A 24,212-nucleotide genomic window follows, 5' to 3' on the forward strand; every position below is an offset into this window, starting at 1 on the left:
GGGTCTTGCAGCTTCTTAAACTAAAAAGAAAATCTCTAAATTTTTATAAACAAAACACACAGACTAATCTTGATGACTTATTTAAATCCCAATAAATATACAATGGGGTCATGACTATATAAATTACTCATAGATTTGGGAAAATAAATTTAAAATTTATACAAGCACATGCATGCACATATTCATACACAAACAGTATTTGAGAATAACACTGTGACCCAAACTTGTATATCAGTACTATTAATAGCAAGCTCTGATGGGACAAAGTGACATGGGATAAAAATGGAATCTTTGGGTAAGTGTGGGTGTGTATGCCATATAAATCAGCTTGAAAGTCACATATGTTCAGATTGATAGCTTAGTATTTAATCATAAAATACATCCTTGGCAGTAATTTGAACATCACCACTATGTCTGTGAGAAAGTATATCAAAATACAGATGGTTTTAAAACGTGGAAGATTGTGTCAGATGTTGAGAATGAGCTTTCTGCCTTTAATTGATGCTCTCACTTTGAAGGGGCATGCTGATTGACTGTGGAATTTTAATCAATTCTTAGGCTTGCTAAATGTCTCCTTGGATATTTGCAATGAATTTTATGCATCATGGCATTTAGCTTCACCAGCCTTCATGCTTCCTTAAAGAAATGACCATGTCTCTTGATTAGCAAAGTTTTCATGCTTATAGCGTGAGTTAAGTTAATCAGACTACCTTATTAATTATGTCATCAGTGGCTCAAAAGATCACACATATAATTGAAGGCCAAAATGATATGTATGGACTTTGTCCAAAATCCAGCGATCCAAGGGTATAGGCTGTTGGTTGGTGAAGTGATGGAATCTGTTTCAGATTCGTATCCATTTTCTGGTTTATATTGCTTCTAAGGAAGATCTAATGAAAGCGTTTTTAAAAGCAAAGGTACATGCACCCCTGTGTTCATTGCAGCGTTATTCACAATAGCCAAGACTTGGAAGCAACCTAAGTGCCCATCAAGGGACGAATGGATAAAGAAGCTGTGGTATATATACACAATGGAATACTACTCAGCCATAAGAAACGATGAAATCCAGCCATTTGTGACAACATGCATGGACATTGAGGGTGTAATTCAAAGTGAAATAAGTCAGAGAGAGAAGGTCAAATACCGTATGATTTCCTTCATTAAGTAGTAGATAATAACAACAATAAACAAACACATAGGGACAGAGATTGGATTGGTGGTTACCAGAGGGGAAGGGGGGAGGAAGGAGGGTGAAAGGGATAATTCGGTACATGTGTGTGGTGATGGGTTGTAATTAGTATTTTGGTGGTGAACATGATGTAATCTATGCAGAAATAGAAGTATAATGATGTACACCTGAAACTTTTACAATGTTATAAACCAATGTTACTGCAATAAACAAAAAAAAAAAAGAAAAATGAAAAAAAATAAAAAAAAGCAACGGCAAGGTAACCTCGCAGAGAGAACTGACATTTACTCTATCAGATACTCAGTCATCTATAGAGATTAGGTTGTTTTATTAAATGTGTATACATACATCACAATTCTTTAATTCATTTCTACAGTCTTATTGATAGTACATTACATTTGAGTGCAAGTATCTGCTGCAGTTCATAAAACAGAATGTGGAAACTGGGAGGTGTGAAATATTTAGGACATTATAATTCACTCTCCAAACATCATGAAGAGTAAGGAAAGCTAAAGTCATCTCTGACAAGTCATTCAACTTTCAAGTATAGTTACTGAGTGGAGTTTCAAGTGCATATGAGCATCATCCATAAGAACATATATCTCATTCTATTGAACATAACTAGATATAATTTTCCCTTAGCCAACTGCTAGCATGAAAACTGACCCATACAAATTTCAGTTTATTTTTCTATCATATTTAATCACTGTAATGAATTAAGTACTGTAAAATCTGCTATAAACGGGAAGATTACCTTAGCTTTTAAATTTCTTTTGGCAGAGTTACACAGCTTCCTCTTGATATTTCTGATTTACTTTTAGCCATTCATATAATATGTAGTCTTCTAAATCAAATACTTAATTCTTTCCCTTTAATGAAAGGAAATAATAAACCTGAAAAATTAGCTGAGAGAGAGAAAGACACCCAAGCCTAGGTAGGTACTTTGCAACTGTCTGAATAATATTGCTGGTTATTTTCTAGCGTGGAGCAGAGAAGTTTTCTCTATCATGAAGTTCCAAGAGATGGGAAATGGGAAATCTGAATAAATACCTGTACTGATAGAAGTTGGGATTATTCCAGGTGGCTTCACTTTTTAAAATTTAAAATGCAATAATAAACCTTACTAATTTACAAGTAATCAAGGGTAGGCCGGTCTGAATATGTAGGGATAGAGAATTATAAAAATTTAAAATAAAAGAAATATGGTTTTATGACTTTGAGAGGCAGATTATAATAAGAATGAAACTAACAAAAGTCATTACAGGTCATTAATAGATTTTGCTTTAATAAATAGATAAGAATGCAAACATGATTTATTTAGCTTATCAGTACAATGAAATATATACTTGGAAATTACTTGACAAGTTTTAAAAAGTAATTTAAATATTCCTCATGAAATCTTATTTACATTATCTAATTAGTTAGAAAATTATCTAAAGATATTGTAAAGGTAAATATTCCCCTGACTTAATTATTTTTTAAAACACAAAGTAATGAAATCTGTATTAATCAGCTTATATTACTATTAGTTCCCAGAATATTAGCCACACTCACTTTCACAGGGATGTTCAATGTCAAATTTCAAGCAAATTATAAGTTAATTTTTGACTATTTCCACTGTGTTCTACTGTTAATATGGATAACCAAAGATGAATGATAATTTCATCATTTATTCAGTCTTCTGATGCTTTCAATTATTCAAAGCTCAGTAACTTTTCATGTCAGGTTATATTAATTTATTTTCTCTATCATATGATACATTGTGTCATGTTATTTATGGATCTTCTAATTTCTTCTCTCTACATAGATCTAGATATCACAGAAGCAGTTCATTAAAACATATACCTGAGAAACTTTGGATATTTTTGCTTTGATTATAGTTATGAAACAGTTTACCCAAGAGACTGTACTCTCCCCAAATAATTCACATATATTAATGGTATAGATTCTTAGTTGATAAAATTCCAAATATTAAAGCAGTCACAAATCAAAAACCACATTTTATCTCAGTTCAACTAAATCCATTTTAAATATTATTATAACGGATTACAAATATGCTTTCAATTATAATCTCTGACTGTACCTGCATATTTAACAGGGTCTCTTTTGTTAATTAAATTTTGTACTTAAGCATTTCTGTAAGGACCTACAAAAATTAGTCTCTCCAAAGCCTTTCTAACTGAAGATGCTGAATGTAAGATGGAGTGTTGGAATAAAAAGTGTAAACGAATCATTGACGAAAGAACCACAAGCAATTCTATGCCAGTAGAATTGTGTAGTTATTTTACAAGAAGGTATATAGCTCTATTTTCCTTGACATCTCCTTTACCTCTTTTATGTCTTTTTCAGAGTTGGATTACAGTTTTCTGGTATATGGAGAAAACTTTGAAAGAGCGGAAATCAACAGAGAGAAGCTACTTAACATCACCTGGCAAACACTTAATGAACTCGGCATAATCCGGACTGACCACCAGGATATCATATTAAAAGCAGTCGCTAATATTTATAGAAAAGTGAGTATAGCACTGTCCTATATTGCCTACAAAAAATGAATTAAGGACAAGAAGTGTGTTTCTGTCTGCTATATGATCCACAGTAAATTGCGTGTTTTTTGCCTTTCCAGTTCAAAGGTAGTTATGACTGATATGGTCTCTAATTACTCTGCTTAAGAATTCTGTGGGCCCTTCTCATTCCTATATTTGAATTGTGGCACTGTCTGAAGTGGTTTCTGTTTCTTGCTGTGCCTTAAGGATGATGTGTCTCATCATTCTTGGGAAAACTGAAGGATATTCTGCCTAAAGTTACTTTCTCCCGGAAATGAAAGTTGGAGATGGATGTTCTAGGGAATTAGCTCAGAAATTCCTGTAAGATCAAAGAATTGAGAGGACTACTATATCTACTGAGGCTCAAAATGAATCAAAGAATAATGAGCGAGTTATCAAGGCCAGACATGACATTCCAGACAGTTGTCTTTGCACCTAAAAATAGAGTTGTGATTTTATATAATAGCCAAGTCAACACAAAATTCAATGATAAATACAAAGGGCAAACTATTTAATAAAGATAAAGAAAATTTAGAGTTATTATTTCAAGGCTGTGATCATGCTAAAATCCATCCATCCATTCAATAAGTATTTATTGAAGACCTTTAATTACTTGAGTAATTTAAGCAATATCATATGCCTAATTGTGTCTCATGAGTTTGATTTCCCATGTTTTCTTTTGACAGGCTTAACAACACTTTCTCTCTAATAGATTTTAAAATATTCTAATATACCATATCTCTTTTGGATGAATTTTATCCTTTCACTTTTTCTGTAAGGACACTGTGTACTTATTTTTAAAATAGTCTTTGTGTGTCTTTTTCATTTTCCAGTTAGACTTTATACGAGTATGACAATATGTATATTTGATTACACTTTATATCCCATTAAGTTAGGTATTCAATTGAGACTATTAACTAGTGAATACCGTGAGAATCTTTGCACACTTCCTGAATGAATTGAGTGTGTCAGTCATAAAAGGGCTCAGTTTTAAGAACAATCGCCTAGACTATTTAAGCACCAGTTTATTTCCATATGGAAGACTTGTGCTGGAGACTGTTGGTTATATCAAGAGCTCAAGTAGTTGTTCTCTACAGAGTAGAATAGCATTTTAAAATATTTGATGGGGGAAAACCCCTAACAGTATCAGTTTCTTTGAACTAGCCAGCCATTGTCTAGAATATCTTGACATCAAAGTGCAGTTGTTCCTTGTTCTTATATAATCTCATAAATTAATTTTTGTGACTAGACTACCATGTTACCCATCCTCAGCAGTGTGTTTCAAAGGAGCTTCTTTTGATGAAAAGGGAAAAAGGATTTGTAATCTATAAATTGGTACTTCCGTCAAGTTTATTGAACTATATATGAGCCGGAGATCTTAAAAACATATACCCTCTAAATATTTCATGACCGTGTTTATCTTGCTTGGGATCTGTCTGACTAAAGATACTTTCGCTGAATAGCCAAGCTGTAAACCATGTTTCATTGAATTTCAGATGCTACCATTGAGGTGTGCCATTATTTCATTTACCACTATGAAAGAAAAAAATGCGATCAATTAGACTAAATGCTTTCTTCTCACGTGGATAAGCAATCACATCCTGATTTTAGAGATTTTAAAATACAAAAAAAAAATAATCTGCCTCTTCCAATCAATGAAATATGGTATTATGTAAGTCTATATGGTCCCTAAGGCATGGGTTGTGGTAATATTTTGGAAGATCAAACTGAAAAGGTACACATATTCCTAGAGGTCGTAGAGAGATGAGTTTTTATATAGCTAGTTGATTTTTGGTAAGGCTCTTTCTGACTCAAATTCTGAAAATAAGCCAAATATCATATCATATCTTAACTGGACATCTGGTGCTTCCAGGATGGAACAATCATAACTACATTAGAAGAAAATTCATCAAGAGAATGTAAGCTGGAAATAATCAAACAGAAAACGTGGTCAGGGGACAGGCTGTGAATAACAAATGATTTCTTAGGGGAAGAGGAGTATATTTGTTTTATTTTTGGGCTTTCATGGAGGACTGAAAATTGAAAAATGAGAGGAGAAAACAACAATCATGGGATATAACTATTCTCCTTGGCATATATTTAATAGAAATCCATCATTATTTTTTAAATGTCAAATGGAAAGTGGGTACATGGACCACATGCATACAGATTTTAAATATGTCATAAAAGATAAAATTAAGAAATATAGATAAGAAATAATGGTACAAAATAATCAGTTTTTCAGCACACTCTGTATTACAATTTTATAGAACTCAAATATGGTTTATATGTGGTTAGAGGGTGGGAAATCAGGTTTAGAGATAAAATTTTGAAGGCTAACACCATACCGGGTGATAGTGGAAACCTTGGGAATTGTTGATGGAGAAGATCAGAAAGCTCAAGGTGGAGATTTTGAGGTAATAATCTTAATAATACCACTTGAATTTACATAGCAAGAAATCGTTTATAAAGTACTATCCCATATTCTAGTCTGATTTTAACAACTTTGAGAGATAAGAAAAGAACATCAGGCATTCTAAAATACACACAAAAGTAAAAATTAAAAAAAATAATATGATAAAAAAAGAAAGAAAGGAACATTAGGGATAAATGCTATTATGCCCATTTTCTAGATGAAGAAACCAAGGGTCATAAAGTTTAACTGTCTTGCTCCATGATTGCTTGATGAGTAAATGATGGAGATAGGTCTAGAATTCAGGTCTTCTGGCTCAGTATTCTTAAATCAAAGCAGGAAGCAGAGAAAGGATGAAGAGGAGTGAAGGAGAGAATGAATGAGAGGGATCTAGACGCTATCAGAGGAGCCAGGAAATCACTAGAAGTTAAGGAAGATGTGTTTGAGGAGCACATTGTCAGCAGAGTCAAATGTTACCAGAAAGGTAAAAGAAATTTGTATCACACTTTTAGAGGAAGTAAAGTTGGGGGCAAAATAGTTTCCTACGTTAAAAATTAAGTATGTTTGAGCCAGCCCTAACAGTGGTTAAAGTTTGGCGTACTCCGCTTCGGTGGCCTGGGTTTGGTTTCTGGGTGCAGAACCACACCACTTGTCTGTCAGTAGCCATGCTGTGATGGCAGCTCACATAGAAGGACTTACAACTAGAATATACAACTATGTACTGGGGCTTTTGGGAGGAAAAAAAGAAAGAGAGAAGATTAGCAACAGATGTTGGCTCAGGGCGAATCTCTCCCAGCCAAAAAAAAAGAAAAAAATGCTTATTTGTCATGCATTAAAAGAAAAATTAAGTATGTTTGACAGGGAGATATAGGTTAACCAAACATAACAAACTTATCTGTGTTACTTCTGTCGGGCCCTTCTTAAATATATCATTTGCTTCATGGGCTACTGCCATTATCAGGTTTGCATATTTAAAATAAGCTAAACAAGAAGAAAGAATTGTTGAATTTTCATGCTTACACATACTCATCTTTTCTTGTTTAAGAAAGTAGTATCATGTATTATTAAAAACCTCAATAAGAACTTTATGTCCCTGGTGGAAGATCCCTCCTTTCTAGAAAGACAAAGGAGCATTTACTGGCAGATGCTGATGTATAATCACATCTTTTTTTTTTTTTTTTTTACTGTATAGCCACATGCAGTCAGAAATATTCAATGGATTTGTCATCAAAGCATAAAAGTTGAAAATCTGTTTTTAGTGGATTTACCATTTTTGCTACTGGACTTTCTCTTCTCTTTGAGTTAATTACAAGGAACAATACTAGGCACAAACAATATCAAAGGAAATAGGATATTATTGATGTTTTAGATGTTAATAGATGTGTTCATGCACATTTGGCAGTGTGGAGACAGTAAACTAATTTGGATATGCATCAAAGGGTAATCATTGAAGTTTTATACCAGTTAATAAATGAAAATTGTGTTTCATATAATTAAAGTTTAGGTTATGTGAAGATAATTACCGACAAGTATGATAAGGTAATATCATTATAAGTAGAAATTCAGCTCTGTGACAGCAAGGACTTATGTCCTTCAGAGGAGTAGGGAAGTTTCTTTTTCTGGAATGAAATAATACGAGTTAATTGAACTACAAATCTGATATGTCTTTTTAGTATCACAGATCACCATAATTACTATCAGTGCCATTTAGAGAATTTGGGGAGCCTTTTCAAGGATTTACAATTGGTCATCTATTCTAGTAAAAATAGCAGTTGGGAAATAATTGGTAGGATATAATTTTTGCAAAAGTAGAAAAATAGAAGGAATGGTGGCAATTATATTTCAAAATGTCCGTATTGTAATCAAAATAAGTTTTTCCTTTTATTATATGAAAAAGTAATTTATTTTTGTGTTCTTTTCTGATTTGTCCTCACACCTAGCTCATGCTTAAATCTGGGGCAGAATTCATTACTCTATAACAAGAAACTTAAGTTACGACTTCCTGTTTGAAGCTTTTGAGTACGGAAACTGCCATCAAATGTGGGTTAATAGTTTATTTTACCGATTATTTTCTTATATCTGAAAAATCCAGAAAAAGATAGAAGAAAGACACTCTATTGCTTTCCTTATGACACTATTGCTCAGTTTTGTGTAAAATCTCGTGTACTTTGAAGGTTGGAATAGAACGCTAGATATTCTGAAAGTTCATTTTCCTATATGCTTCCTCTTGAAATATTGAGTAAAAGGATGTGAAAAATGTCTGCCTTTACTTCCATTGTGAAACTAATTCAAAAAGTCCACTAAAAAATTCCAGTGGAATCAGACTGCCAAGCAGTGTTTTCAGATACTCAGGCTACTGTTCCCTCCTTCAACCCTGTAAAATATAGAGTTTACTGTACAGCTTCCTTTAAAAATATATCCAGTTGCCTTTTGGTCCCATGTTGCTGTAACAAATGGTCCTAAGTTGTAATCATGTTAGAAGAATGGAATGTGATTTAAATGATGACAAAGCAGATGGTTTACTATTCAGCAGTAGGAAGGAAAGATTAGTAACTGATTTCTTGGCTTCAAGACTTAACTCATTCAAGTTAATTTTACCTGCAATGAACTTCTTTGAAGATTATCTAAGACAAAATTTAAAAATCTTTGTCTCCCATCTCAGAAACATAAACCTTTTCAGCATGTGCTGATTTTTCATTAAAATGCCCTTTATTCCTTTTTCTTTCCCAGTACAATGAAGCTAGATTTCAATAGCTCTAAACAGATTATATAGGAAAAAAATTCCTCAGTTAATTTACTTACTAAGTACTCCAGAGAAATTTGTTAATGGATGGCAAAATTTGAGGAACTTGCATTATAATGAAAGATCTTTAAGTGTACTGGAACAGAGAAATAGGAAGATAGGAAAATAATTGGGACTGCTTATGCTGTAAACTGGATATAGTCTTACTCTGCCTCTGTGATACCATAGTTATGGCTAACTAATTGCATATTCTAAAACATTATCACCTTTTCTATCTGCTTTTCATTCTTTATGTTATAATTATATTGAAGTTGATCAAAACTCAGTGCTCAAATACTTAAGCCTTTTCACCCAGAGCTAAAGGGATGGCTCTCTGTTCTGTGAAGGGAGCCTATGCAGCATATATTCATATCTGTTAACTTTTACAGCTCCTGTTATGCCTTACCATCAGTATATGTTTGCAATTAAAGTTCATCTTTCTGTTTTTCTATTCTTTAGCATTCCAAGGAAAAAAATATTAAGTAATTATAAAGCCATGCAATCCAAATAACCCTCACTTTTTTTATTTTTCTTCTACAATCTCATTTTTCTAGCCCTATTAATAGATATTAAAGTTAAATATAAGGACTAAAGACATGTAATGCAAAAACTAATGCCTGACCAACTGCTTGACTCGGTATCTGGTTCCACAGAGGCAGATTGCATGGGAAGCTGAAAGTTAGGGGAATTATGTTATTATCTCACTAGGTGATTTATCACTTACATAGCCTATAGAGCAGGAAGTTCCTCAAGTTCATTCATAGTTATTTAAATTCCAGAATTGGTAGCTGGTTGATTTTTATATTGGCTCTGTCGTGATGGGGGACTTGAACTATTTGGACAGCTGCTGGAAATGTCATTCTATTAATAGCAAGACATGTGTCTGACTATGCCTACCATTCTTTTTCTTTATTACTACTTACTAACTATAAGATGACATGGTCACTCTCTCCAAGGCTTCTATGACTTCTAAATAGTTCTTTCATAGTCAGAATTTGGACCAGAGAAACTGTTCTTATCATGGTTTTCTTTTCTAAGAGATGAAATTGCCGAGAGTGCAAGTCTCCAGACTCAGGTGAATTTTATCTCAGGGCATGGGAGTGGGAACTAAATACCTATACACATTATTTCAGAAGGAGGCTCAGTAATCTTGAATGGGAGAGATGCCAGAAGCTTAAGAGATAGGAAATTTTTTATCTTAAACAGCTGTTTTACAAAGTTTCTCCAAATATAAATATTTTTAAGATGTAGAAACGTTGGTTGGATACAAATACAGTCAGGTTGATTTTTAGATGATTAAATAACTACACTAAAATGATATTATTGAGTGCATTTAAACTTAATTCCCACAGAAATAGAATTGAAACTCACTGAGCAGAAATTACCCACATAGTTCATCTTATATTTGCTTTTTTAACAGCTTAACTTCTTTTTAAAATCTGATTTCTTCTTCCTTGGCTGTATTTTCTTCATAAATTATCTTGATTTTTTTTTCCCCTTAGAGCAAAGTTGAAGAGCAAGCCATGCAAGGAGAAGATCAGGTAAGAAAACAACAGTAACAACATCAAAAAAAATCTATTGAGGATAATTAGGTAAAAAAAATAGTTTGTTGTAACACTAAGGACCTAGGTATGATGAGACAGATGTACTCAGCTTTATAATTTCATGGTTCAAAGTATAGTTACTAAATTACTTTGGAATTACTACTCTTAACAGCTGCCTGTAACGTGGGAAAAAAGTGAGTCAACTGGGATCTTTTCTATTTTGTACACCAAATATCCAGCTGGAAACATCTGCATGACTAATGAGTTCACTTTGCATGGGACAATTTAATTCTGTTTCTGTAGAAGTTCTAGCATCTGATCTCTTTTGGCTCTGGGCTTTCGGGTGCTGTGGTATTTGAATACATTGTCACCTCCCTTCTCTTCTGTACTGTTTAAGCTCTGTGTGCATGTAATATAGTATATAATGTTGTCCAAGTTATTACTGGACAATTATAAGTTATTTTGTGTTTTTGCTAGTGTGTGAGAGTTTCTAAGTAGTGGGAATTTCCCTATTTTTTCCATTTTTTGGTGGGTGGTATATTTGTTTACCAGAGAATTTCTTGTAATTAATTTACCATTGTCCTAAGGATGTGTTTTGTAAGTGAGAAGAGTTTGCAAGTGAATATACAGAGGGACTGTTAAAGCACGGATATATTTTATCAAAGAGAGACTGATTTATCCATTTTCAGTCATAGAACTTAACAGAAAAGAATCATCAAATATGGTTAGCCATGGCAGGTATGGAAAAGACACTTAGAGATTCATTTGTAAATGGCATTGTAGGCAATCAACTTAGTATAGATCGTTCACAATGTATGGATTTTTAAAAATATGTCATTATCATCCTTGGTGGGATTAAATTGGATATGTAAACACTCAATTAGAAAATCTGATGATCCCTTATTAGCAGTGAATAAGATGGACATCTTAAACCTAGCTTAGATTGTAAAGAGTTTCTGTTGAGCTATTTTTGAGGATTGATATGAAGTCTCTCTTGAGTTCTGAAATTCTTGGGGATTCACATATTTTCTGGTTTTAATCACTTTCAACCTACTATTACAGTATATTTTTTAGTGTCTATAGTCATCCCCAATAGGAAAAGACAAATATATTTGCAGTTGTAAACTAATTGTTGTCAAATTTAGAGTTCTCCAGTGAAATTTTATCAAAATGCTGTTTGAGTTAATCTTATCTGGGGCCACCACATTCATTTATCCACAGATACTTCTGTTTGTTGTAGATTTTTTCTTTATTTTTAATTCAAGGGTACTATTGGAAATGCATTCAATTAGTTGGGTGTATGGCAACCTCAAAGATATCGCATCTCTAAATTATTCAACAGAGTGGTTTAGAATTTAGACTGTAGAATCAGCCTGCTTGGGTTTACATCCCAGATAAAACTTACTAGCTATAACCTTACACACATTACACAATGGCGCAGAGCTTGCTTTGCTTTACCTGCAAAATGGAGATAATGACAGTGCTAAAAATTGTAAATATTACCTGAGATAATTACTTCTAGTTTTATTGTACATAATGCTTAATAAATATTAGCTACAGCTGCTATTTCTCTCCCTCCTCCTCCTCCTTTTCCTTCCCCTCTTCTGCCGCTTCCTCCTCCTCCTTCTCATTATTATTATTAATTATTATTATTATTATTTGAGACCTGTATCCCATGCTCTCCTGGCTCTTTGTCCCCAAACCACACTACATAGTTCAGCCAGAATAATCTTTCTTCAGCATCATCCTCAAACACTCCCTTGTGCAAAAACCTGATTAAAATCAGACTGTTAAATCTACCATTCAAGGCCCCTCATGAATTTAACACCTATCTATAATGCTAGCTCTTCAATTCATTTCTCAGCATTTCTGACTTTTATACTTTATTTCAGGTAATTAAATCCTCTTGCTATTGCTGGTCAAAAACAACAGGTGCTAAGAATGAAAAGGAAAGGCCATGGCTTTTTCAAGTCATCTTGAAAAATTATGATGGTAGCAGTAAAAGCAATAATATTAACAGCTAACATTTGTAAGCTTTACCATCTGCAAAACAGTCATATATAAATAAATATATATAAAGAACTATGTTTATATAAAACTATGTATAACTATATCTATCCATCTATCTAAATTATATACTTTCAGGCTTACAAAATGCTTTACAGATCCTTTCCTAACTGATGTTTTTCCTCACTCAGACAAGGGGCAAGGATTTATCTGGAGGGGCCAACATGCATAAATAATACATGCATTTTTGAGTATTAGAACAGACCATAAGGAGTCTTTTTTGAAGAGAATACCACAAGCCTTCTTAGAACAGATAGATTAGTGGATTCAGAACTGATGGTCAAGTCCCTAGGGATTTACTGGGGATAAGACTCTTCAACTAGGAGTTTGTGAGGAGGGGTCATCCCAAGTAAAGAGAAGAATTTGAGCAAAGGAACAAAGATCAGAAAGCACAATGTGTGTTTGGAAGACAATGAAAGACCATAGTCTTTCCTATAGGGATGTAAAGCAAGATTAGGCTGGAGAGTCAATGAGGATGTCTGTAATGGTTTGAATTTCTATGAATGGAAGTTGTGGAGAAGTAAAATTCTAATGTGGGTTCCTAACCCTTTGATTTCTTAAGGCCCAAAGAGACTACTGTTGGCTTTGTGTACAGAGTCATCTTATAGGTTCCTTTTCTTTCATGTTTTGGTTATCACCACACTTGGTAGAGAAGAGAAAAAACATGGTTATCTTTGCCTTTGTCACATGTCAAAACACTCAGGATTCTTATTACCCTTGGATGTATGCCTTTTTTAGATGGCAGGAGCTTTGTATTTAATCTTTTCTGTATCTATACACCAAAGTCTAACTTTTTTAGGCGTAATGAATGAAAATTAATGAAAAAAGTGAAATGATAAAGCAGTGGTGTGCTGGTAAATGTTTAACAACTGGCTACTCGGAAAAAACAGGCATGATATTTAAATATAGACATAGATAGATAGATAGACAGAGATTGGATTGGTGGTTACCAGAGGGGAAGGGGGGAGGGAGGAGGGCGAAAGTGATAATTAGGCACATGTGTGTGGTGATGGATTGTAATTAGTATTTGGGTGGTGAACATGAGAACACGATATAATCCATGCAGAAATAGAAGTATAATGATGTACACCTGAAATTTATACAATGTTATAAACCAATGTTACTGCAATAAACAAAAAAAAAGATATATAAATATATATGAACATGTATGATATAAATTTACTGATATTAAATATATGTAGCACATAATTTACAATAATAATAAAATGCACAGTATTCTTTATTGTAAATTCCATATAGGCAATTGATTTTCAGGGAACGCTTTCATTGATTTTTAATGAAGTCTTGTCTTGTAGCCAACTATGTTTGTAGTTAACAAGTGAATGTAATTTCACCATGAATGTTAGGTGATATTTTTATGTTAACAGCTTACACAAAAGTGAATCAATGAATATGTATATTGAAAGTTCACTCTTCCATCAATAATATGAGTTACTTCTTTGTTGAAGCAAATGATAGTTTTTGAAACTCAGAAGAATATTTACTCAACTTTTTGTGACACACAATACAATAGCTACAGACATGACAGTCACACCTCTAAATTTAATCTGCATTATTAACATTTCTCCATCACTTTTATAAATAAATCTAAACAATGAACAAAACAAGAAATCAGGACTTGATTTGTAGAATCAGAAGTTTGTCAATTTCCATGGTGTAAATATTCCCTCTACGGCTGATTTCAGTCTACTAATGTGATGGAGTTGGGAAGAAATTTACAGTAGTACACCACCATACGATAAAATAGATGTAAATGACTCAAGAGAACAGATAATAGTAAAATGTGGTAAAATGGTAAAGAGATGGTGAGTTTTGAGCATTTATTACCTTTGTTTTAAACATAATTTATTTAATTGTAAATTTATTTAATATATTTATTTTTAATAATGGCTGTGTTTAACAGCCAGCTTCTAAAATTCCTGACAATTAACCAATTACCTCTAGCAAGCCAGTGTGAGCTAGCTTTAGTATACCACTGGAAAATAGTGTCATTGATTCATTAAAATCTCTAAGTGATCCTGGGTGTTATCAAGCATATTTTTTATTGAGATGTAATTGACATATAACGTTGTGTAAGTTTAAGATGTACAACATGTTAAAATGATTTGATATATTTATATATTGCAATATGATTACCACTGTATCATTAGCTAACACCTCTATCACATCACACAATTATTTCTTCTTTGTGGTGAGAACATTTAAGATCTAATTGCTTAGTGACTTTGAAGTATGTAATGCAGTATTGTTGACTATAATCACAATACTTTGTATTAGATCTCCAGAATTTATTCATCTTCTAACTACAAGTTTCTACCCTTTGACCAACATCTCTCCCATTTTCCCACCCCACAGTCTCTGGAAACCACCATTCTACTCTCTGTTTCTAGGAGTTCAGTCTTTTTTAGATGCAAATCAAAACCACAATGAGATGTTACCTCACACCTGTTAGAATGGCTATCATCAAAAAGACAAGAGATAACAAGTGTTGGTGAGGATGTGGAGAAAAAGGAACCCTTGTGCACTGCTGGTGGGAATGTAAATTGGTACAATCACTGTGGAAAACAGTATGGAGGTTTCTCTAAAAATTAGAAATAGAACTAACATATAATCCAGAAATCCCACTTGTAGGTATATACCCAAAATAAATAAAAACAAGCTATTGAAAATATATCTTCACTCCCATGTTTATCGCAGCATTATTCACAATAAACAAGATATGGAAACAATTTAAGTGTCCGTCAATGGATGAATGGATAAAGAGGGTGTGGTACATATATGCAATGAATATTATTCAGCCACAAGAAAGAACAAAATCCTGCCTTTGGTGACAACATGGATGGACCTTGAGGACGTTATGCTAAGTGAGATAAGTCAGACAGAGAAAGGCAAATACTGTATAATATCACTTATATATGGAATCTAAAAAAGCTGAACCTGTATCAAGCATGTTGAGGCATTGAACATCATTAATCATACAGAGGAATTCACCATAGTAAAGTAGTTGTTAAAATGATTACTACCTATAAACCCTGCCTGAATGCAAAAGTCTGCATATTTAATAGTATCTTTAGTATTGATCATTTGTGGTATTTTTATAGCATTTTTGGGGGGAAACTTTCAATAAATTTTTAAACAGTAAATACACCACCAAATATTATAGGAGTAGGAAACATCAAGATGAGAAAACAAATGAAAAAGAATGGGGAGTCTGAGGTGGAGGAGCCTGAGGCATGGAGATGGTAGCAGAAGGCATCCATCTCAATAGTGACACTGAAATAAATATCTCCAGGTGTATCAGTTTTCTATTACTGCCATAATAAATTGCCACAAACTTAGAGGCTTACAACAATACTAATTTATTATTTTACAATTTTGTGGATCAGAAGTCCCGTATGGGTCTCAGTGGGCTAAAATCAAGGTGTCTACAGAGCTGCTTTTCTTTCTTGATGTACTAAGGGAGAATCCATTTCCTTGTTCATTTAGGTTGTTGGCAGAATTTACTTCCTTATAGCTGTAGGGCTGAGGTCCCTGTTTCCTTGTTGGCTGTCATTGAGAGTGATTTTTAGCTTCTAGAGGCTGCCCGCATTCTTTGCCTAATAGTGCCCTTTCTTCATCTTCAAAGCCAGAAAAGGCTGATTGAGTCTCTCTCATGCTTTGAATCTCTCTTCCCTCTCCTTGCATTGTGACATGTCTGTGGCCTCCTTTTCTGCCTTCCTCTTCTGCTTTTAAGAGCCCATGTTATTGCACTGAGCCCACTTGGATAATCCGAGATAATCCTTCCATTTTTAAGGTCAGCTGTTAAGCAACCTTAATTCCCTTTTGCCACATAACATAATAGACTCATAGGTTCCAGGGATTATGACATGGACGTCTTTGTGGAGGACCATTATTCTGTTTATCACAGCAGAGCTTTTCTGTAAGCAAGATTTGAAGCTACTGATCTTTATTTCTGCTTTTACCCCTTTTGGTGTTAAGTAATGATGCCCTACCACTCTTTGCTTTCCATCTATTCCCCAGGAATGTCTGTTGTTAGACATTTTATTCACCCTTAAGTATAAATGGCTAAAATATCAGTGTTAGCGGGGAAGCTACATTGTGTTTAGATTAAATCCTTTACATCTTTTACCTCAAGCAGCTGATTTTTAATTCTGTTACTACTGTGTGACCTTGGATAAGTTATTTAACTTCTCAGATCTTCAGTTTTTTCATCTACTGAATAGGGTTCAAACACATCCCTTGCACCATTGTTGTGAGAGTTAGAAATAGTATAAGTAAATCCTGAGTCCAGTGCCTAGTATATAGTAGGGGTTCAATAAATGATACCTGTTATTATTATATGCTATTATTTCATTGACTATGTTCCATTTGAGGTAAATTTTACTTAGTCCTGGGTCATCAATTATGTACCCTGTCTATAGTGCATGTTTACAGCCAGATGATTATATTTTACAGTAAAAAATCTCGCCAAGTATTGGTTTCTGGCATTGATGGATCTAATTTACACAATTGATATATCTAATCTAGTGTAAGAATTTTAAGAATAAATTAATATACCCCTGAAACTCCTAATAAAGACTTTTCATTGGTTATCAGTAACAGATAATAAGTTTTTTTTTTTTTTTTTAACAAAGACACTATTTACATTATGGTGTATTTGGCTCTTTAGCCATGTAAAACTATAAGCCATCCTTTACTTTAAAAAATTCTACTACTTTTTGAAATATAATAATATACACCTGAAATTTGTATAATGTTATAAACAATGTTACCTCAAAAAATTTTACTACTTGAATACTCTATATACAGTTAGTTATCAAGCCCTGCTGATGTTTTTCTTTGTTGTTTCTTTGAATCTATCTCTTCTTTTCCATTCTCACTGATGAGGTACAAGGTGTGGCTGTGCTAGCCAATAAAGAACAGAAATGAGAGTCATGAAAATCAGGTAGGCTGAGGAATTATAAGATCCTGTAAATCAGGTGATGAAGTCCACGAAGTGAGATGTATATCTAAGGAGATGATAGTGATCATCAATGGTGTTTTTAAAAGCATGGTATTTGTTGGATAGATTGTGTTTCCAGTGGCAAGGAACAGACATTTAAGTGTTTGAAATTTGTTTGGCAGGATCTAAGAAGAAGGAAAAGCCTAACCACATCCTCTTCTTTCTGTTCTTTCAGACGGCTGCCAAGCCTCAGATCTTTAGGAAACAAGAAAACTTATAAGAAAAGTAAATATATAGGATATGAGACTATATTCCTCTGTATCTCTGGTTAGCTCTTCTAACGATTTATGAAAACTCTCTTTGCTTTATTAAAAACAATCTTTTTCTCTTTAATGATATTGATATTTGGAAGTCTATAGAGGATAATAACATTTCTAAGTAAAATATTTAGCCACTACTAGGCAACTCATCTCCATAGACCTGGATATTTTGGGTCATTCTGCCTCTCGTATGCTATCTTTTGGCAACCCTTTGATGGCGCAACTACACTTTGGGAGCATAGCTGATCCTTTGGAACTAGTATCTTTTTCTGAAGTACAGTGTAATGGTTAAGTGTACAGCCTCCAGACTCAGACTAACTGGGGTTGAGTATTTCCAATAACTTATGTTTTGTGACCTTGGGAAATAATTATTATTATTTAATCTAACATTTGTTGACTACTTTTTGTGTGTCAGTTATTGTGCTAAGTAACTTACATGAATTATTTTATTTATTTCTCTTTGCTTTTTTGCATCAGTTTCCTCATTTGTAAAATGAAGTTAATAATAGTTTATATATCATCGAATTGTAATGAAGATTAAATATGTTAAGGTAATGCAGAGTGCCTGACTCAAAAATAGCACTATGTTAGCTGTTATTATAATGATTATCATTAGTCCATTCCACTCTTCTTTCTTTTTTCAAATTTGCTAGGAGCTAAAAAATCCTTTTTGAATGTTCTGGCACCTACAAAATTCAGCAGGTGCTGACCACATGTTGTTAACTGATCTTGATAAACAGAGTAAAGCATGCTAGTTTAAATAAGGTCGCAACCTCTCTCTTGCCCCATGGTCTATCTGAGTTTGTAGGAACTTAGTTTTATGTTACTCTACTTTCAGATTGTTCTAAAACCCCAGTAGCTACTCCAATGGCTTCAAATTTTTTTCAGATGAGGTAAATGAGAAGGTGTGATCTATGGAAGTTGCTTTGTTTTAAAAATTAGATCACAATAGGTTCATTTGTTTTTTATTCAGCCTCTGTGTTCATGGAACCATGAAGTATTTGATTATCTTCATTACCTATTAAAAACTGCAAGATTTTCCCTGATGTGTAGTGACAAATGACATTTTATGAATTATAGATGATATGTCTTCTTTCAGTAGGCTTTTACTATACCTTAGATTTTTTAAACATCTCATTAAGAATTTTTAAAACTTTAATTTTAATGTAATGGTAGTTCTATTTTTACCATTCAAAGAAAATATCCAATTTTATATCAAAAAGCTCTTTAAGGTGCTCTTTTTTTTTTTCAATATTCTTGGACTTTTCCCTAAGTCCAAATCTGTCCAACTATTGATGATTTTTATGTCCCCTTTCTTATTTCCTCCTCCATTTATCTATACTGCATACCACCCCTCTTCCCAATACTTCTAGCTTGGATAGTGGATGGTGGCAGTATTAAGAAGAATGTAGACTTTCAGCTGAGGAACCCTCGTGCCTTTTGCATGAGTTTCCTGTCAGGAGAGCAGACATTAGAATAAATAAATAGGTTCATGAGGCTTCTAACATCACTTATCCATCTACTAGACCCCAAGAGGGAGACGTCAGGCAGTATAATCAGTTCGTGTCCCTTAGCACATGCTACCAAACCCAGCATTTGAGCCCTTATCACTCAGTAATACAAGTCATTCGTAATTATAAATTCCCCAAAATCAAAGGATCCATGCTATAATATCATGAATGTGTCATTGAGCTGTTACTGGAAGCCAACTTGTGATCATATGAAAACTTCCATCCCCAAATAACTTCCAAAGCACTCCATCATGAGTAGACTTGAAAGACAACAAAGCTCAACTTTTACTTTTAGTATCTGAAGTTTTCTCTCTTATCTTAGTTCTTTTGATTGTGGCTCAACTTTTTCAGTATAGTTATCCCCTTACTCGCTGTTCTTTGTATGCATGTTGTGACAAAGATTGTTGAAATGTGTGAGGTCTTATCATCAGAGTTCATTGCTTGATGTAATTTATTTTCTATGGAGATTAAAAACTTTATTTTACTTTCTCCATGCCCATAATAAAATGAAAGGACTTTTTCAGTATGCCTTCTCAATGACATACTCTATTACTGTTAAACAAATAGACAGTTTTCTTAATCTGTATTTTATTTGGAAATAGAAATGCATCATTGCACCTAAAATGATCTAGTACCTGGCAGTTCAAGATTGCCAAATTCAGTCTTATGACATTTGTGAAGGCTGTGTTGCTCATAGATCAGATACTTTAAGTGCCTTCTATCTTCTATTTTTATTAAGTTTATAGTGTATCTTTGGAGGTACAATTAGTATAGAGATTTTATAACTAGTTTTATCACTTTCTCTGAACAATGTGGAATCTTAATATGACATATAGAAAATAGATAGCATGGATGATACATTATTGAAAAGGACCATTAATGAAAAATACAGTGGAGTCTGCTGTTCTGAAGCTCTGTTATTTGATTTGAAGCATTTTATTTTAAATCAAATTGACTCTTCATGCATGTATTTCTATCCGTACTACATTTGTGGGAATAGCATCCCCAGTCACTACTATAAAATTAGGGGACTAAATGGATAAATGCAATAATAAAGTCAGTCCTTGTTGTGAAAGGCTGAGCTGTGTTGAATATCATCTTATTATTTATAAAGTTAGTGTTATTCAGAAGGACCTAGCCATTTCTCACTGTTGGTCTCTGTGCTACACTGTTTACTATGGTTTTCAATAATCTGCGCTGAGTGATGTCACCAAAATGGTGGAGTAGGAGACTCTGGCCTCCATCCACCCACAATACCAAAAATTAGAGCTATCCATGAACCAAAACAGCTCTGGAAGAGCTCTGGAGTCCAATTAAGAAACTTCAGCAACACAGTAGAACAAAAAACTTAATAACTACACAAGAAGTGAGGGAAAATGGCTTTATTTTGCCTGTATCATTCAATCATCAACCTGGCATTGATCAGAACCAAGAGGGAACACCCCAGCTAGCAAGACTTCTCCTTGCAGATAAAGGAAGAGTGGGATGAGTGAACTGCTTCCATAGCCTTTCAGAAATACTCAGTGGGAAAAAAATAGTCTCTTCAATAAATGGTTTTGGGAAAACTGTATATTCATATGCAAAAGAATGAATTTGGACCCCTATCTTACACCACTCACAAAAATTAACTCAAAATGAATTAAAGACTTAAATTTAAGACCTGAAACCATAAAACTTCTAGAAGAAAACATTGGGGAAAAGCTCCTTGACATTGGTCTTGTCAACGAGTTTTTGGATATGACACCAAAAACACGGGCAACAAAAGCAAAAATAAACAAGTTGGACTACATCAAACGAAAAAGCTTTTGCACAGCAAAAGAAACAATCAACAAAACGAAGAGGCAACCTACATAATGGGAGAAAATATCTCCAAACCATGTATCAGATAAGGGATTAATATCCAAAATATATACGGAACGCAGACGACTCAATTGCAAGAAAACAAACAACCCAATTAAAAAGTGAGCAGAGGATCGATAGACATTTTTCCAAAGAAGACATACAAATTGCCACCAGGTACATGAAAAGGTGCTCAACATTGCTAATCGTCAGGGAAATGCAAATTAAAAGCACAATGAGATATCACTTCACACATGTTAGAATGGCTATTATCAAATGAAAAAGAGATAAGTGTTGGCAAGGATGTGGAGAAAAGGGAACTGTTGTGAACTGTTGGTGGGACTGTAAATTGTTATAGCCACTATGGAAAAGAGTATGGAGGTTCCTCAAAAAATTAAAAATAGAACTACCATATAATCCAGCAATCTCGCTTCTGGGTATATATCCAAAGAAAATGAAATCACTATCTTGTTCATTACAGCATTATACACACTAGATGTAAACAATCTAAGTGTCCATTGAATATTATTCACTTATAAAAAAAAGAAGAAATCCTGCACTTGCAACAACATGGATAGACCTTGAGGGCATTATGCTATGTGAAATAAGTCATACATAGAAAGGTAAATATTATATGATCTTACTTATTTGTGGAATCTAAAAAAAGCTGAACTCATAGCATAGAACGGTGGTTGCCAGGGGCTTTGGGGTGGAGGAAAAGAGTAGATGTTGGTCAAATGGTTCAACATTGAATAAGTTCTAAGGATCTAATACACAGCATGGTGACTTACTCTATTATATACTTGAAAGTTGCTAAGAGAGTAGATCTTAAATGTTCACACCACACAAAAAAATTATAATTATATGAGATGATGGATATGTTAAGTACACTTAGGGTGGTAATCATTTCACAATATATACATGCATCAAATTGTCACGTTGTAAACTTATACTTAAACACTGTTACATGTCAATTATATTTCAATAAAACTGGGGAAAAAATAGAGGAGTGAGTGAATGATAAAAATGTCTGCTCAACATGAAGAAAATAGCCTTAGAGTGATATTAAAGAAATGTGAATACACTGTATGTAGCAAATCTCTGCAGTTACGCATAGAAATGCTTTCTTTTAAGAGTGAACTATTAGGATAATAGTACTGTTGAATAAATGATATTAGTAAGTGGAAGCTCTGCATTTAAAATAAACATGGGGAAGAAAGATGTAGAGATATAACTAAAAGAGGTGACTTTTCTGATCATAAAGAAGAATCACTCTCTGAAAGTCTAGCATTTCTATAGCTAATGGCCTCCATTGTAAAAGGTTGACATTGACTTCTGAGAAGCTGAGGTTATTATTAAGGAATAACTTAATAGCTACTTTGAAAAAATGTTTTTTTTTTTGTTCTGTATTGAAAGTAAAGGAGAAAATTATCAAAGTTGGATTCCAAAGATTAGACTTTGCATAGTTAAGACAGGAAACTAGAAGTATTTTTGCTAAAGTAATGTGAGAGGGAGATCATAATATGGAAATTTACTGTAATTTAGTTAGAGTGAGTCTGACTGACTGAGGAAAGTTGTTAATGATCATGCTGAGTGACTTCTTTTAAATGACATTAGGTCGTACCTACACTATTGACAGCATCTGTGCTTTATGTACTATAAAATTAATTATGAGTTTCAGAAAAGAGTTTATATTCCAGAAACAATGCTAAAGTTTTAAAGTTCACTTGTGAAGTTCCATGCTACAGCATGTTTTAAAATATCTCAATGCTTGCTCATGCTTTACTAATGACCACTATTGGAAGCAGATGTGAATAGTGAAGTGATGGACTTGAGCAACTCCAGGAGTTTTGCAGTTGATAGGTTTTTCAAAGGGTTGAAATAGTGGTGTCCGTTGCCAGAAATATGAGAAATGAATAGCATTGGAGAACAATAGGTTATAGGCATACTCAGGGGAAAAATAAGGGTTTAACTTAGTCTTAAAAATAAATTGGACAGATGGAGTTCATTTTCCTTTGCTTCATGATGTCTATACAAATAATGTTTTGATATCTTCATACAAATAACAGACAAAAGTTTATAATACAGGCATTTTAACAATTTATGCACATGTAACTTTTCTATTAATGTAATTAGTGTAAACTAATAGACTAAATTCTATTCACAAAACTAAATATATGTATACATGTGTGTATACATATATTTGTGCATATATACACACATATATACATATGAAAATGTGTATATATGGATATGCATACATGTATACATATGTATATATACATATAGTACACACAAATATATATGTGATTTATAAGATATTTTATATCTTTTCACAAACACACTATAGTGTGTATAAAAATTAAGATATAAAATTGGCAATCTGTGAAAATATTTCAAAAATTATTGGGCCAGATGGAGCATTTTGAAATGTTACAATACAATAATGTCAGCTATACTGACATTATGCCAAACATTAGGATGAAAATGGGAGGAAAACTGTCACCCACCTTGATGTTCAATATCATGCATAGGTTTAGCTAATTTTTCTTATTTTTAATCTGAAACTTTGAGTGTTATGTAGTTCTTAATTCCTCTGTGCCCCAGAAGTCAGTATATCTTAGAAAATTAATCAATAATGTCTTCTGAAACCAAAAAGCTTATTCCAAGTCAACAGTTTGACTTGAAGTAGTAAAAAAATGCTCAAAGAAATGTGTACCTTATATCACTTAGAGATGATGAATTACCATGGTATAATAGAGGGTAATATTCTGATCCTGAGTTGTGCTAAAAAAGGGTAAAATTAATTCTGGCCAGTAAAAGTGGAGTAACATAACATGCTCCTAATTTAGTTCATTCAACAAATTGGGTTGAATGCCAACTATATGCCAAACGTTCCTCAATACTGCAATAAACTTGACAGCATGTTCCCTGTACTCATATAGCTTATATTCTAAATAAAGAAGATAGCCAATAGAGAAGAAAACAAATGAATAATGTCGTGATGTTTGAAAAAAAGCAGCAAAACCAAAATATGTTCA

General features: G+C 33.4%; 1 protein-coding gene across 1 annotated transcript in view; it reads left to right on the plus strand.

The window, feature by feature from the left end:
- The first annotated feature begins 282 nt into the window (after positions 1-282).
- The window catches only part of LOC131400304 (uncharacterized), a 311,511-nt gene continuing 287,581 nt past the window's right edge, over positions 283-24,212 (plus strand). The window contains exons 1-3 of the mRNA XM_058535085.1: positions 283-295; positions 3,539-3,702; positions 10,430-10,468. Coding sequence (XP_058391068.1) covers positions 283-295; positions 3,539-3,702; positions 10,430-10,468 — 216 coding nt within the window. The remainder of the gene's footprint in view (positions 296-3,538; positions 3,703-10,429; positions 10,469-24,212) is intronic.

Source organism: Diceros bicornis, chromosome X (genome assembly GCF_020826845.1).
Source record: "Diceros bicornis minor isolate mBicDic1 chromosome X, mDicBic1.mat.cur, whole genome shotgun sequence".
In the NCBI taxonomy this organism is placed as follows: Eukaryota; Metazoa; Chordata; class Mammalia; order Perissodactyla; family Rhinocerotidae; genus Diceros; species Diceros bicornis.